This window comes from Triplophysa rosa, linkage group LG9, assembly GCF_024868665.1.
Source record: "Triplophysa rosa linkage group LG9, Trosa_1v2, whole genome shotgun sequence".
Lineage (NCBI taxonomy): Eukaryota > Metazoa > Chordata > Actinopteri > Cypriniformes > Nemacheilidae > Triplophysa > Triplophysa rosa.
The window spans coordinates 15,739,724-15,755,132 of NC_079898.1; the positions used below are offsets into that span (position 1 = coordinate 15,739,724).

Consider the following 15,409-nt stretch of genomic DNA (forward strand, 5'->3'; position numbering starts at 1 on the left):
AAGACAGACAGGGAAACGGGAAAGAAAGGGAGAGGGGAGGGGGAGAACGAGGAGGGGGCGGGTGAAAGCAGAGCTGTGATCCAGACGCCGAATCACATGAGCGGAGATCTGTTTACAAACTGAGCAGGAGAGAAGTCATTGGCACCATTACGTTGAGGCAGACTTGGTGGATTGGCCAATAGGAAACACATAGGACGTTCTGGAGAATGTGTTGTGTTCTTTGTTTTTTCGGACAGGAGATGCCAAGCCAGATGGTGTGAAGAAGACAGCCTGATGCCTCTCACAGCTTGAATAGGGTACATTTATGTCGTCTCGCTCTGACTGCTGTGTGCCACAGCTCATCTTTTCCTTTGTTACGGAGGGAAACGGTCGATTGTGAGGGATTATCTTGAGGGAGACACAGGAGGACCAGAGGAAAGTGGTTGGGGACAGCAGAAGAAGGGTGAGCCCTGTGACAGTGTTTTAAAAGGAAATATTCTGTAACATCCCATTTTTTGAGCTTGACAACCAAATTTTTATACTGTCTGTTGCTTTAAGAATTGAAAAAGAGCTTATTTCTTGACCGTTAACATGCCTATGGTTGCATAAGACATACAGTGGTGTACAGGGGCTCATATCTGTTCCAGTGTTGGGATTTAACAACTGACTTGTCTTTGTGAATGTTTTAACAGACAAAAATCGTTGGGTGATCATAATGTGTAAACCAAGCGCTGAATATCCGTAAGTCATGATGTGAGAACTCAAATTATTCATCCGATCTGAGTGAGGAGATCTGCCCACTCGTTTGGCTTAATATCAGCACTGTCTTTATTAAATAAATCTAATTAAAATGATAGTGGAGCAAATTCGTGATTTTATAAATTTCATATCCAACAGTCAGTATAAATCATAACTTTCCACCCCAATTTATGAATTAGTAAGTATAATCTGCCTATGTTTTCTAAATTATTAACCCTTCCATTGCTGCTTACTAAAGTCCTCTGTACCCACCCCTTCCCCATCACCTAAAAAGTCAAGCCTCCTTACCATCTCCTGATCAACACATTGTCTTCTGTGACCTGAATTTATCACTATAGAGAGATCGAGAGACACATGTTGTATCTGTCATGGTCTGCCATAAGACACAACATTGTGTGGTGTTTGGCAGCATTCAGACCCTGAGGTCAGTTGTTATTGTTGTTCCTGTCTGGGTTAGTGAGGCATCCACATCTTTTTCTCTCCCCCTCTTTTCCTCCTGGATAGAGCAGATGGTGGCAGAAAGGGTGCAACACTAGTGTTTGTGTTTAAGCACAGACAGTTGCCCAGGCTTCACTCTATTTTTCCATATATGTGATATCTTTCTCTCAATTTCAATTTAAGTGTGCTTTATTGGTTTGACAAAATGTACATTCGTATTGCCAAAACATTTGCGTACAAATAGTGCAAGTATCAGAATCAGATTGCCAAGTGTGCTTGCACACACAAGGAATTTTCTTTGGTGTTGGAAGCTTCTAGTACAGACATTCAACACAATGACAATACAATATAATACGATTTACAGTCTAAAAGATTCTAAATTGTGCATATATAAAATAAAGACTATTTTACAGAAAATGGGGGATAATAACATATAAGAGACATTGTACAGGGTAGCATATAGAAGAATATACATATTAACAGATTGTATGTACACTTGTGCAAATGGATAATGTAGTAAGTAGAGGTAGTGTTATATACATGTGTATACATAAGATGTAGATATAATAAGGCACTATAGTGCACACTATAGGAGTAGTGGAAGTGGAATATTGCTCTTAAGGAGCAGTTATCTGTTTAGGAGGGAGATTGCCTGGGGGAAGAAGCTGCTTCTGTGTCTGGAAGTCCTGGTGTTTGGTGCTCTAAAGCGCTGGCCAGAGGGCACAAAGTTTGTGTGCTGGGTGTGTGGAGTGTGTATACAAACGAAAAGAAAGATAATTATAGTAATAAAATAAAATAAAGTGTGATGTATGTAGTGCAACTTAAAGTGGTTTATAATATATGTAAATAAATTAAAACAGAAATAGAGTATAGTTTACACAAAGATTTACATAAGCAAAATATACATTTAAGTAGCAGAATAAAAGGATATAATAATATCTCTCTCTCGCTCTCTCTCTCTCTCTCTCTCTCTCACGATAGAGATTTAATGACAAGCAAACTTGTATTGTAAATGCTTGAAACACTGAACAATACTATTTATTAAACTGTACCAATTTAAATCTCCATTGTTTTCCCCAGTTCCCCCATTAAAACTACTGTCTTTTCTCATTTTATCATATATTATTTATATATGTATAGAATGATGGGTTGAAGCATTTTGAAGTTGCACTTGAGTCAAACCCACACTTAATCATGCAAATGTACTTTACTTTATACTATTGTCAAACATCAAACTGATTGTGGCCACACAAGAAAATTCGGTAACACTTTATTTTACGGTGCCCTTGTTACGCATGTTACATGTATTTACCACAGTATTTACTATAAATTATGCATAATTACATGTAACTACACCTAAACCAAACCCTAATCCTATCCCTAACACTATAGTAAGTACTTAAATGTATAATTATTTGTAACATGGGCACTGTAAAATAAGGTGACACCGAAAATTATTTTATGCTTTATTACAAACACCTGTTACTAAAAGAAAACTAGAGAAGGTAAAGTGTACATTTTTTGAAAATTGGAAGTATTTTTTTTCAAGTATTATATATGCATTTGTTGCAGACACTACTGGAGTTTTATTGTCCCCAAACTTCAGCACAGTGGAGAGTGTGTTTTGGTCTCCACAAAGTTGAGGACAATGAAGCTTGTGTGTCCATTCTGTTACTGTTTTTTAGCAGTACCTTGGCACAATTAGAACTATTTTTCCAACCTCAGTTGAATACCGTGTGAACTGCATGGTATGTGAATACATGAATGAATGGTATATAATTCAGTACCATGGTATATCGAAGCACCATGGTATTACCATGTGATGGTACCACCACAACATAGATGTGTGTACTTCAGCCAAGAGCTCAGATAATCAATTATACAGTACATAATGAGCTTTTAAACAAAATCTATTATCATCCCACAACAGCATGACATGTCTTGTTTTTCAGTTAGCCGATGTATTACAGTGAAAAGTTCATTGTGTTCAGTGAGGTCCAACAATGAGAGGTGTGTTACACTGAGCTGAGAAACACGAGGACAGTCCACAGGCTTGAAGTATGCAATATGCATGCAGGGGCCACTGAGAAGCGTACACATGAGAATCACACTGATGTGTGTTGTCTTTCAAGGGTCTAACAGTAAGAAGTTTGCAACCCACTCACATAACAGCTCAATGACGTATACGCGCTAGAAAATCAATTTCTGTGCATTTAATCCGATTGGAATTGTGCATTAGTTTCGCTGATAAACAAGAACCACCATAAATTAATGCCAAATGCAACTCCCATGACTCTCATCGTTAACTCTGTTTCAGACAAACACTTGAACTGCTTTGTTTGTGCTCTTGCAGGATGCCTGTGTGATAAAGACGTACAGCGCACAGACAAGTTCTGCATAATGACCACACACATCAGCAGTCATCTTGCACTCAATGTTTATGACATCATTCTTGGGATAGGCCTCTTCATCTTCATGTTAAGCATGGTCTTCTGTTGCTACCTGCTTAGGTACCTCTATATTATTTTTCTGCTTAAGTTAAATAGAAATATTAAAGGCCATGTTTTATGAACAAGAATTCTTGCTTTATATATTATTACAGACTGAGGCGACAAAGCACACAGGAACAATATGGATATAATGAGGTATGTTGTTCTTTATGGCAAACGAATATAATGGTGTTTTGATTATTGACGTACATATAAAAACAATATTATTTCTTATTTTAGGTTGTTTTAAAAGGTCCAGGAAAAAAACTGAGCCTTCTTGGAGTAAGTAAAGCTCATTCATGAAGTTCCAAATATATTATATATTATACAATATCTCGCTGTTGTCCCTCTGAAACCTTGTATCTCCATATTTCATGACATTTTTTTTATTAGTTGATTATTAGTCACAGTTTATGCTTGTAACTGAGTTTTGCATATATTTAACCAATAAAAAGTATTAAATGTGCTTGTCAACTTTGACAACAGTATTTAATCATTTGAAAAACAGCCAATTTGGACATAAAATGTTTCAAAAGGACAGTGACGATATTACATATTGTATTGCTTTTTTCTTCAAACAAAGCAAATCATATCATGCCAAAAATGCATATAACATGCATAACAATTATTTAAATATATACAAAGAAGACAAACTATACAAACATTGTAACTATTTTGTGAGGTGGCTAATTCGTATGAATGCGTACAATCTTATTTTTGCGTTTAAGTATGATTATCAGTGACGTTAGGTTTAGGGATGAGGTTCGAGGCGGGGTTTCAATATTGCTTCTTTCTAATAATCAAATGTTTTTGTATGATTCACATTGTGCGATTTCATGAATTAGCCACCTCATAAAATACATTTACGAATTCCTGTGAGATCAGGTTGGAAAGCCTGTTTCTATTTATTTGTTTACCAAATCCTCTCTCTCTAAATCTCTGCAGCAGACCTGTGCTGTCTGCCTGGAGGAGTTTCGGAGCCGGGATGAACTAGGAGTTTGCCCTTGTTCTCATGCTTTTCACAAAAAGTAAGATCCAAAACCACTTTGCAGCATTTTTATTTGGAATGTAATGATTTGGTTGCAGGCCCGGATTAAGAACTCAGAGGCCCCTGGGCACAAGTGTCTTATGGACCCCCCCCATACACACACATGCGCACAATAAAGTTTTAAATTAGCCTAGGGTACTATGTGTATGAAACACCTCTATGTTTCAGGATTACAGGATTACATTGACAAGTTACAAACTATGATCACAACCTGAAGGACAATATCAACACCTGTACACATCCTCCATCATACAGGATTTAGCCTACACCACATGATTGCAACAAGGCCTTCCTGGACCAGCAACAACAATATTAAGACCTTTCCCTGAATACTGTAACTCACTGGCATATTCAAGCACACACTACCACACCTCAACCTTTTAATTCAGTTCTATCAGATTCTTCCATAATTCAACACAAACATGCCAGATTCACAAAACTGTTCTTAAGAGAAAATATAAGAACTTTCTTCAGATAAATTACAGAAAGTTCTTAAAAAATATTCTTAAATTCAATTCTAAAATACTGTATTTCCATCTTCATTTTTTCAAAGACTAAACGGGCAGGGCAGTCTTTGTCAATGATTATACTACAAGAGTAATTTGTCCATTTGTTAAACTTTATTTGTGTAACAAGCACCTCGGGACTCGCGTTATTATGTAAGCGTGTAATGTGTTACAGTAAACGACATTAACAAGTATTATAAGTATACTTCTTTAGCATATATATTATGACATCATCATATATATATTTTAAACATTTTGCAATGTATGTAAAAGCACTGTGGATTATCTAATAATGAAGGCTAAATATTGGTAAATTAAGGCAGTTACTGATCAACATTATATCAATATAAAATAATTCACAAAAGTGATGGAAACGCCAAATTTCGAATTAAAAACGCTTAATTCGCAAAAAAGTTTGTATGCTCGCTTGAGGTGGTTTTTCATTTTTGCGAAAAAGGTTTATGCGAATAATGGGAGATGGAAACGCATTTGCCGAATAAATTCCTCCAAAAACTCACGTAACTGCACTATGAGACGGCCGGTGTAACCTGACTAACCAGAGTAATGATCTTGTGACACAGCATCAGAAATGTTGTGATGGTCATTCTTAAACGCCTGAGCAAAGTCGTCAAGTATTTCTGTAATTGCCTCTTAGAACTATCACGACTATGTTTCCCGAACAGCAGGCATCCACAAAAGCACCGCATTTATTGAGTTTTCTAATCGTCTGTTTCCGCAAGTATTATTATATTTGAAAACTATTTATATTCAGTGGCTTCTCTTACTTTTCTTACTGATATTTAGTGCCAGTTTATTAGGAAGTGACGGTTGACTAGTTGGATGGAAACGGTGCTTATTCGCAAATGTTTTATGCGATATTCCAATTTTGCGCATAAGCTAAATTGGCAATTTTTGATGGAAACCCGGCTAGTGACAGGTTGTTGGAAACGCTCTTTTGTACTCATTTTATTCACAAGTTACCTGTCGTACGGTGCTGCTGCTTCCTGCCGGGAAAGAGAGACCTCGCGATGGCGGGGCAGCACTGGCGACATTTTCCCACTGAATGAAAGCTAAGGTTTATCCAAAAAGTCGCTAGATTTGTCGCTATGCGCTTCTTCTAAACAAAAGCCGCTGGAGGGCTCGTAAAAGTGATTAAATCAAAAGACAGACTTCCTAATTTAGAAACACTGTTTTGTGTGTGCACCTCCATGTGCGCGGGAGAGAGAAGCGACCGGCAGAATGAATATGGCGTAAACGCTGTTATGTGAAAATGTTTTCCCTTGCCTGGGCCCCAAGCGCGCATGGGCCCCTGGGCCTGTGCCCATAATGCCCATTGGATAATCCGGCCCTGTTTGGTTGGGATGCAGTGTTTTAAACATTGATAGATGCCTTTCAGATCCCACTTTTCCTTCAAAACGAATTCACGCATGTCTTATTGTGACTGCAGTTACACCTTAAAGAATTCCTGACATACAGAACATCGTTGGAGACACCATTTAAAACATGAATAAAACCAGAGGGACCACAAATGAACCTGTCATTTCAATGGAACTTCCATGAGAGAGTATTAACCTTGAATAACACGTTTTGTGACTGTCCACTTAAAATATATATTTAGCAGTTTTATGCTTTAAAAGTAATATCATGTCCTCTGCTAAGGTTCATCTTGTGACATGACCATAATGTGTAGATGTTATGGTGCTTGAGTCTAGATAGCAATGCATAATGGTCCCCTCTCTCATTTTCCCACTTTTTACCTTGTCTCCTTCTCAGGTGTCTGGTAAAGTGGCTGGAAATTCGCAGTGTCTGCCCCATGTGCAACAAACCCATCTGCAGGCTCCAGCCAGACCCTCCACAGGGAGCCGAAGGACCCCAGAACCCCCTGGAGGTGTAACAGAAAAGGGACATTGCTGGTCACTGATAATGTGTGTCACACACACACACGTATGAAAAGAGTTTTAAAATCACCACACTACTGGAGATGGTTGTCTGTACGTCCCTGAAAAACCTGACTGCCCCTGTCAGCCAATTACAAGATTTCTCCTGCACAGATGGGGAGGGGTGGTGATGGATGGGGTTTATGTTAGCTTCCAGCAATACAGATTGATGCACTGAAGTCCAACAGAAGAGAGAAATATTCAGAATATTCATAAACAGTCTTGAAGAGTTGCACAGAATATATGGTCTGATTGACATTGTGCAATATTTAGGCACATAGCCTCAATCTAAGAGTGAGGGTTCACTATTATAACAACAAGGTGGCTTGATAGGAGTTAAGGAATTCTCAGTTACAGATTCAAGGTTATGAAGAGTTTACTAACTTCTGTGATCTCATAAATCTTTACTCCTGCCAACATTAAGATTTGAACTCATAAGCCCACTTGAGAGTTTATGGCCTTGGTGAAAAGCCATGTTGTTGTATCAACCCCTAGGGATCCAGTTTGGATAAAATAGAAATTGGGTTTAATTTATTTAAGGTATTTAGTTTTATACAATAAATGGCTCAATAAAATGTTTTTGTGATGGAAGAAACAGTTGTGTTCATTTTAATGTAAAATAATTTCTAATTTCAACAATTTCAACAAAAGAAAAATGTTATGCAACCATGTTACCAATAAATGGCAAATGTCTAAATCAGACAATAACCTCAATTATGCAGAGTCAAGAATGTTTTTACAGCAATGCAAATGCTCGACTTTTGTGAAGACTGAACCATAAAATAAAATAAAAACAAATTCATAGCTAAATCACAATGTTTAGTGTTTTAGTGAAAAACATCCTGTCTCGTAGCCCATTAGCAGTCTTTTAGTTATGGTCTTTTAGTTTCATTGCAACCTGGAGAAAACGGTGTTTACAAGATTTACTATAGAAATCCTCCTGGATATTTCCCTTCCTAAATCACTTCTTTAGAATGACATGCTTGTATGACAAGAGAAGAATAGCATTCCTGGGCTCTATAGACTTGTTGACACATGATGACCATGTCTGTTCCAACATGTTCCTATAGTCAAAGATATCTTGAGAGACTAATATGGCCTCTGTCTGGAAGGTGGTAAAATAGTTTTAAATAGGCCTATGGCAAGATCTTAGCATCTTATAAGCAGTCTGACTGCTTTTAATAAATAAATAAAAATTCTGTTTAGAATGTTTTCAATGAAGCTCCCACACCCACAAGCAACATGTCAGACATTAAAGACAGGCAGACGGGGACCATTTGATGATTGGAATCAACAATATTAACTTTAATAAATAAACTGTGACGCATTTTTATGTGATATACCTGTAGATCACAGACATCACACACTCAAACCATAGCAAATATACAATATTTCAGCTTTCCTTTAGTCTTATTATATAACAATCTAAAATACCACAAAAGCAAGTTTGCTTGCACACATATCCCAATTTCCTGTGGTTTTGTTACAGTAAACGTGAATTCACTTTTTATTTTCAGGATTTACTGCCATTTGAATTACCACAGTTTACAAATACCACTGTTACGCTATGGTTTCTATAAACCATGGATAACTAACTTGCTGATGCCATCTAGCGATAACATTTAAAATAACAGCACAAATGCTTCACGATAACTTCACAACAACTTCATTAATAAGCAAAAAATGAAAAAAAAAGATTCGTTTTTGAAAGATTCATTTAATGCTAAGACGACAAAATATTCGTTTTTTATGGTTTAAGTAGCATAAATATCTGTGGTTTGGGTGTTACATTATGTAGGGACAGAAGATGGCGATATTTTTCACAAATTAAACACAAAAATCTTGCTGAAAACACGGCTATTTTGCGCGTCCACATTTTTGCACGAATTTACAGGGCCTGTCACATTTGTTAATTCATGCACCATTCCAGTAAATAACAGTATATAGTCTTAGACAAATATTTTCTCTTGAACCAATAGCCTACATTTTACATTTTTACAATTACTACCAAAACAAGAGTTTAGGGCCGGTGTTCTGTCGAATTGTCCCCCTGTCAAATGTTCCTACCGCAGGGCAAAATTTAATATAATCTAAACCACATCGACAAAATAAACAGGTAGGATGATTTTACAATGCAAATACCCTGTCAGATTATCCTAGCATAAAAGAAACATGTAGGATTAATTTACAGCGCAAAACCCTATCAAATTGTACTACAAGTAATAAATAAATATGTAGAATTTATGGCAGACAGCTTTCCTGTGGTTCAATGGTTAGAGCATGGTGCTAGCAACGCTAATGTCTTGGGACCCCGATTGCACATTAAAACAAATGTAAAGTATAATGCAATATAAATCGCTTTGGATAAAATCGTCTGCCAAATGCATAAAATGTAAATGTAAAATGGAGAATGATTTAACAACGAAAAATAAACCGTAGCAGTATAAAATAAACGGATAGAATGATTTTATAGCGAAAAAAAATTACGTGACGTGCGAAATGCCTGGTAGGATAAACTGACGGGTAGGATGAAATTTTTTGTGAGTGAACCTTGGAACACATTTTATGTAGAAATTTATTGTGTGTGTGTGTGTGTGCGCGCGTGTGTAAAATGTATATTATTTCAATATTTTATTATATTATTTGCTATTATTTGTCTATGATTAGTCCTAAATTTATGAGTGGAAAACAATGTTTTTGTCAGCTATAGAAAGCTATAAGCTTTACCGCACTGAATGTAATTATAATATGATATTTAAAAGTAATTGAGAATTTGCAAAAAATTAGTTTGTGTTTTAATATAGCCTATTTAAAATAGGAGCTTGTGTTTTGACATATTTAGAATAAATGCACTTTCCATGCACTTTCCTATTCTAGAGTTGTTTGTTATTATTTATGTTAGCTAATGACCTCTATAAAGACATTGGTTCATTGACCAGTTAAGATTAAACGTAACAGTCAGAAGAATAAAAAAGATTCAAACAAGCATGAAATTACAAGCACCTTGTTTGACCTAATTACAGTCACTAGCCTCATCTCACCAGATGCCCCATTCTAATGCTGGAGGTGGTGTGGGGGTGTGGGCTGGGGGTCTTAAATTCTAGACATGTATGGGGGCCAATGTTTTCACAATATGCCTTAGTTTTCTAATTGACCCCGTTGGTCAGCATGTCTTTTTTTCTTTTCTTTTTATCTATTTGATTTTAAACATCAATAAGTTTATTAAAACATGTCCCACGTTTCTTAATGATTGTTTGGTTGAACTTTAAAAGAACTGCTCTGCATCAGTGATGGGGTTTAATATAGTCTTGAATGTGACTCTGGTTTCACAATACTGTTTCAGTGCAGTGCTTCAGCTCTCAAGGGCAATGTTAATTGTATTACTCTAAATCATTGCAATAATCATCACTCTTCCCAGTGTTTTGAGGATTACATGCTTCGATTTTTAAGACCATGATTCTTCTCTGAATCAATGGGTTTAAATGAAAATCAGATTGATTAAATCCTGGCTTAAGCTATTACACCGATAACAGTTCTCACTTTCCCCTCTTCAAGACTAAATCCTTAATATAATCTGCTCAACAGTGTCTCAAAGGCCTAGTTTGTAACATATGGCCTTTTAACATCAGCCAGCTACTGACTCCAGACAAGAATGAGTGCAAAACAAGGCTGTTGTACATGTCTGGACCAAGCCCTTTGAACAAGACGAACAGCAGCTGGTCAGCCATGCCAATCTGCAATCAATGAAATCAAAATAGAAGATTGGGTTCATATGCCCAATTGAACAGCAAAATTACTTATCCAATGCAAAATGACTTGATAGCATGAGTTTATATGCCTGACCCATGATCATCTAGGGCATGAATTATGCAAACACTCTAGAGATTTATAATTTGGAAAATGCTGAAAATTTTGCCTAGCTGAATATTGTTAAAATTAAGCATGCCACACTGTACAACAATCCTTTGATGCCGTAATTTTCCCATTGAAATAAAAAACTACAATGCCTATTTTTCATGAAATATTTCAGCATTTATTGTAAATAGTTTATCAATGTCATTCTCTGTTTCAAATTTGTGTGCCCTCAAAATCTTTAGCTAAAATCTGAAAATGACAGAAAAAGCTATTTCCCCAATAATAATCTTGATTTTTTCAGAGATAACGTAAAGAAATTAATATTACCTTGGATTTTTTGTTTGATGATTCAAATAAAAAGTATCTTCATACCGTCTCAAGATGTCTGTGTTTTATTCTCGATTCATACTTAAACGCGGTTATTTTTATGTATTATGCTGTTGTTTGTCTTGCATATTCATAACATGTTCTATATAATAACAGGCACAATGAATAGATAATTAACAATTTCCAATGACAAAGACTTATGTTTAGTCTTAATATTGAGATTTTAAGTATCTAGATACATGGCCCCGGTTTCACAGGCAGGGCTTAGTTTAAACCCGGACTAACCCTTAGTGAAATTAGGATATTTAAACTACTTTTATAAAAAATGCCCTAGTAAAAAACATTACATACTTTAAGATGTTTTAAGGTGAGTTACTTTCAGTTAAGACTGCTCAAACATTCATTTTAGGATTACCTTGTCTGTGAAACCGGGCAATGACGTTTTAGTATTCCACATATATCGTAAATCATTGAAATGTGTTAAGAAATGTAAATGTTATTGTGCTTTTAATGCTGAAAAAGCACAGCTCCCCCGTTTACTTGCATTTGTTTACATGCTACTCTTTCCACGAACCAGCAGTTGACCAAAGCAGACAATGCGCTGTCTAATTATTTCTTATGTCTGTGACGGAGTACAATCAACTTGAAGAAGTTTATTTTATATAGCGCCTTTCCACAAGCTCAAGGTTGCTTTACAATGAGCACTTTCAAGCAAAATAAACTTTCAAACAAACATACAAATACAAGATTATTGATAATATATTTCAAACAAGTATTACAATTTGGCATTATAAATCATTTAAACGTTTTTTTTACATTACTTCAGCTCATATAAGTTAGTCACCCCAAGCCAACATTTTAGTAAGTTGAAAGCTGGTTGATTGTACTTAAAAATTTGAGTCAGCAAAAATATTTTTACAGTAAAATTGCACTTGAAACTGCAGTCAAGAAAGTAGATGTGTTAACTAGTAGTTAACATTAGTAAATGCATTAGCTAACATTAGCTAACAATGAACAATTTAGTTTATTAATCCTTGTTAATGTTTGTTCATGGTGCATTAACTAATGTCAACAGTGACAATGTTTGATTTGAATAATGTATTAGTAAATGCTGAAATTAACATGAATTAATATTAATACATGCTGTATAAGTATTGTTCATTGTTTGTTCATGTTAGCTAATGCATTAACTAACTGTTAACAAATATCACCTTATTGTAAAGTATTACCATTGTTATATTTAATATAACATTTATTCCTAATATTATTATAAAAAAACTGGTTATGTAAAAAAATACAATAGTACAATTAAATAAATATATTTATTTTTAAAAATCGTTGGATTCTGTGATGTAAGTTTTTTTATTTATATCATTAAAGGCAATAATGATGAGAGTTTATACTTCAACAGGCTTGATGAACCTGTGACCATCTATGACCATCTGAACCCCACCACCCCAGCTGATTCAATTTGAAGCAATTGAAATTGACACTTTGTCAATGTCATCTGTCTGTCTCTGTTCCTCTGAGAGACTCAAATCAATGATTTATTGTCACAGCAATGTTTATGGTGTTGTCTGTGAAGTGCACTGGTGATTTTCTAGATAAAATAAAGGGTTATTTTTGTTAGATTTTTGTAAGTATTGTACTAATACTGTATGATAATCCCATTATGAATATTCCATGAATATCATTGTAAAGGTTCCAGTTTAGACACTTTATGACAGCATTCATTTGATATTAGTTGTATTTTAAGATTTGATCAATGTTATTATTGAATTTATTATTATATACACTAAATTGATGTTCACATTATCTACCCTTAATATAGAATTCATATAAAATCAAACAGACTCTGTAGAGGCAAACAATGTGTCCCAGAGATGCAAAGATGCATGCACTTTTAATTAGGTAAAGCTCCTTGACATCCACCCCAGGTTGTTGGAGTGGCCCTGTCCAGATGGTAAGTTATCAGTGTTTGTATTAACGCCTGGTTTCAGTGGAGCCCTGCCTGATAGACCAGCCAAAGTTAATTGGAATGTCATTAAAGTTTGAGTTAATGGGGGTTGGGGTGCAACCGGGCTAGCTAGAGTGCATTAGTCCTGCTGTTGGATATGTGTTTCATTAATAATAAGGGATGTTTTGGAGCAATATGGGTGGGGCTCCACCTGCTGCCACCTGTTAATGCCCAAGCTCTATATAAGCATCAGTCATCCTTAGAGCAAAGCAGAACCTCAAGATCTGAGCTTACGGAGTAGAACCCTATATCTGGATTTAGTTTGGTCACCACAAGGACGACACGAAGAACACTGGGTCTCTTTTAGTCTCCGCTCTTGTGCCTGGACATATATTTGCCACTGAGAATCTTGCTGTGTTTGGTGGACCTTTGGAGTCATGAAGCCCCGCAGACCAAGCTGTGCAGATTCAGGTTCGGAGTCTGACTCCAGGGACCCCGAGAAGTTCGAGAGCGTGGTGCGGCGAAGGATGGCGGCCAACGCTCGTGAGAGGAAGAGGATGCAGGGCTTGAACACTGCATTCGACAGGCTACGTAAAGTGGTCCCACAATGGGGTCAGGACAACAAACTCTCTAAATATGAAACTCTGCAGATGGCCCTGAGCTACATTATGGCCCTTAATCGGATCCTGACTGATGCCAGCAGACACGCAGCACCTCAGAAAGATTGGCTGAATCTACAGTTTGACAGCCTGCATCCAGAGGACTATTCTTGCTTTATGCAGTATAACTCACCCATTGAGAATGACTGCATGCATTCCACATTCACCTACCACTATGAAAGTCTTTAAGTTCCTCTTTTTCCTTTCGGTGTGTTAACTTGTTTCATTTATACAAGATTGAGTAAATACATTTGTATTATTATGTAAAATATCAAATTGATTGTTTTAAAGGACAAGCGTATGTATAGCGTAGGGTCTGAATAAATAGAGTTGTTTTCATTTTTACAAAAATGTTTTTAAATGCATTTAGCAACTGATGACTTGATAAACTCGAATGTGTCTCATGTGAATCTGTAGATCAGATGTGGTTATTTTTTAAATGCTTGCTGTCATATCTTTGGAGAAAACTGTGTAGTGCTCAGCAATAACAACTATATACTGTCACTAAAATTGCTGTTCCATTTCTTTATCAGTATTTTTTGTTGTGAAATGCAATGAAAAACAAGATGGAAGGCAAATATTAGTATTACTAAGATTTTAAGAAGAATAATTGTCATAATATTGTCATTGATCAAAATAAACATACATTTTGTACTGTAGTTAATATATTTTAAACTATTATTCATCTGATTGAAATGGATTTTAAACCGTCTTATGTTTTGTATTTTGCACATAATACTGTCAATAAGTACAAAAATAAACATTGAACCCATAGACCTTGTGTCAATTCTATTTTTTTTGTGAAACGGCTCATTAATTGTTGAAAGCCATTTATGTTTTTGTTTTCTCCATACATCCCAAAATCTAAAGAAACTTTGAATCTGAACCGCTAAATATTAATCTTCTAAATGTTAAATGTATGCACAAACTAAAATCATCTACTTTTATTAGAATCCTACAGAATAGAAATAAAAGATGTCTTGTGTCATGTGACCTCTACAGAGATAAACACATTGCAGTGAAACCCTCTGTGTCCCAAGATAAGGCACCTCAAAACAAAAGTCTCTTTTGAAGCTATATAAATAACGTTTAAAGGATGCTGAATGATGTCACCATTCATTGTGCATCCAAAGTGCTGTTTACACCATAACGAGAGAAAAGAGAATTACAGGTACAGGAAATTAACACATTTTTACCTTTTTTTAATAAATTCATTTTATTTTGACTCATAGCAAACAGATCACACTGTGTTCAAGGTTTGTCAGGACAGCAAACAAGAGAAGAGTTTGGTTCGAAAATGAGATAACTCATAACTCGAAAATCATGTTTTTTATTATGTTTTTATTGTGTTAGTTAGCTGTCTTTTTTTATTATCATGGCTTAAATCAAAACAAACCAACTGCAGTTTGATTGATATTAATTGGAATGCACAATAAAAAAACATGATTTTTGAAA

At 35.7% G+C, this 15,409-nt stretch overlaps 2 protein-coding genes across 2 annotated transcripts; both read left to right on the forward strand.

The window, feature by feature from the left end:
* The first annotated feature begins 127 nt into the window (after positions 1–127).
* On the forward strand, positions 128–7,958 carry si:dkey-51a16.9 (RING finger protein 122). The gene is made up of 6 exons (XM_057342725.1): positions 128–442; positions 3,530–3,686; positions 3,779–3,821; positions 3,906–3,947; positions 4,611–4,693; positions 6,993–7,958. The coding sequence occupies exons 2-6, from the start codon at positions 3,577–3,579 to the stop codon at positions 7,111–7,113; spliced, it is 399 nt and encodes a 132-aa protein (XP_057198708.1). The 5' UTR covers positions 128–442; positions 3,530–3,576; the 3' UTR covers positions 7,114–7,958.
* Positions 7,959–13,732: 5,774 nt separating this feature from the next.
* Positions 13,733–14,143, forward strand: atoh7 (atonal bHLH transcription factor 7). The gene has a single exon (XM_057343029.1). The coding sequence runs from the start codon at positions 13,733–13,735 to the stop codon at positions 14,141–14,143; it is 411 nt and encodes a 136-aa protein (XP_057199012.1).
* Positions 14,144–15,409: the final 1,266 nt, after the last annotated feature.

Coding starts and splice junctions, on each gene's coding strand:
- atoh7 (XM_057343029.1), top strand. CDS start 13,733: ATGAAGCCCCGCAGACCAAGCTGTGCAGATTCAGGTTCGGAGTCTGAC.
- si:dkey-51a16.9 (XM_057342725.1), top strand. CDS start 3,577: ATGACCACACACATCAGCAGTCATCTTGCACTCAATGTTTATGACATC. Junction 3,948..4,610: donor AAAAACTGAGCCTTCTTGGA/GTAAGTAAAGCT, acceptor AAATCTCTGCAG/CAGACCTGTGCTGTCTGCCT. Junction 4,694..6,992: donor TCTCATGCTTTTCACAAAAA/GTAAGATCCAAA, acceptor TCTCCTTCTCAG/GTGTCTGGTAAAGTGGCTGG.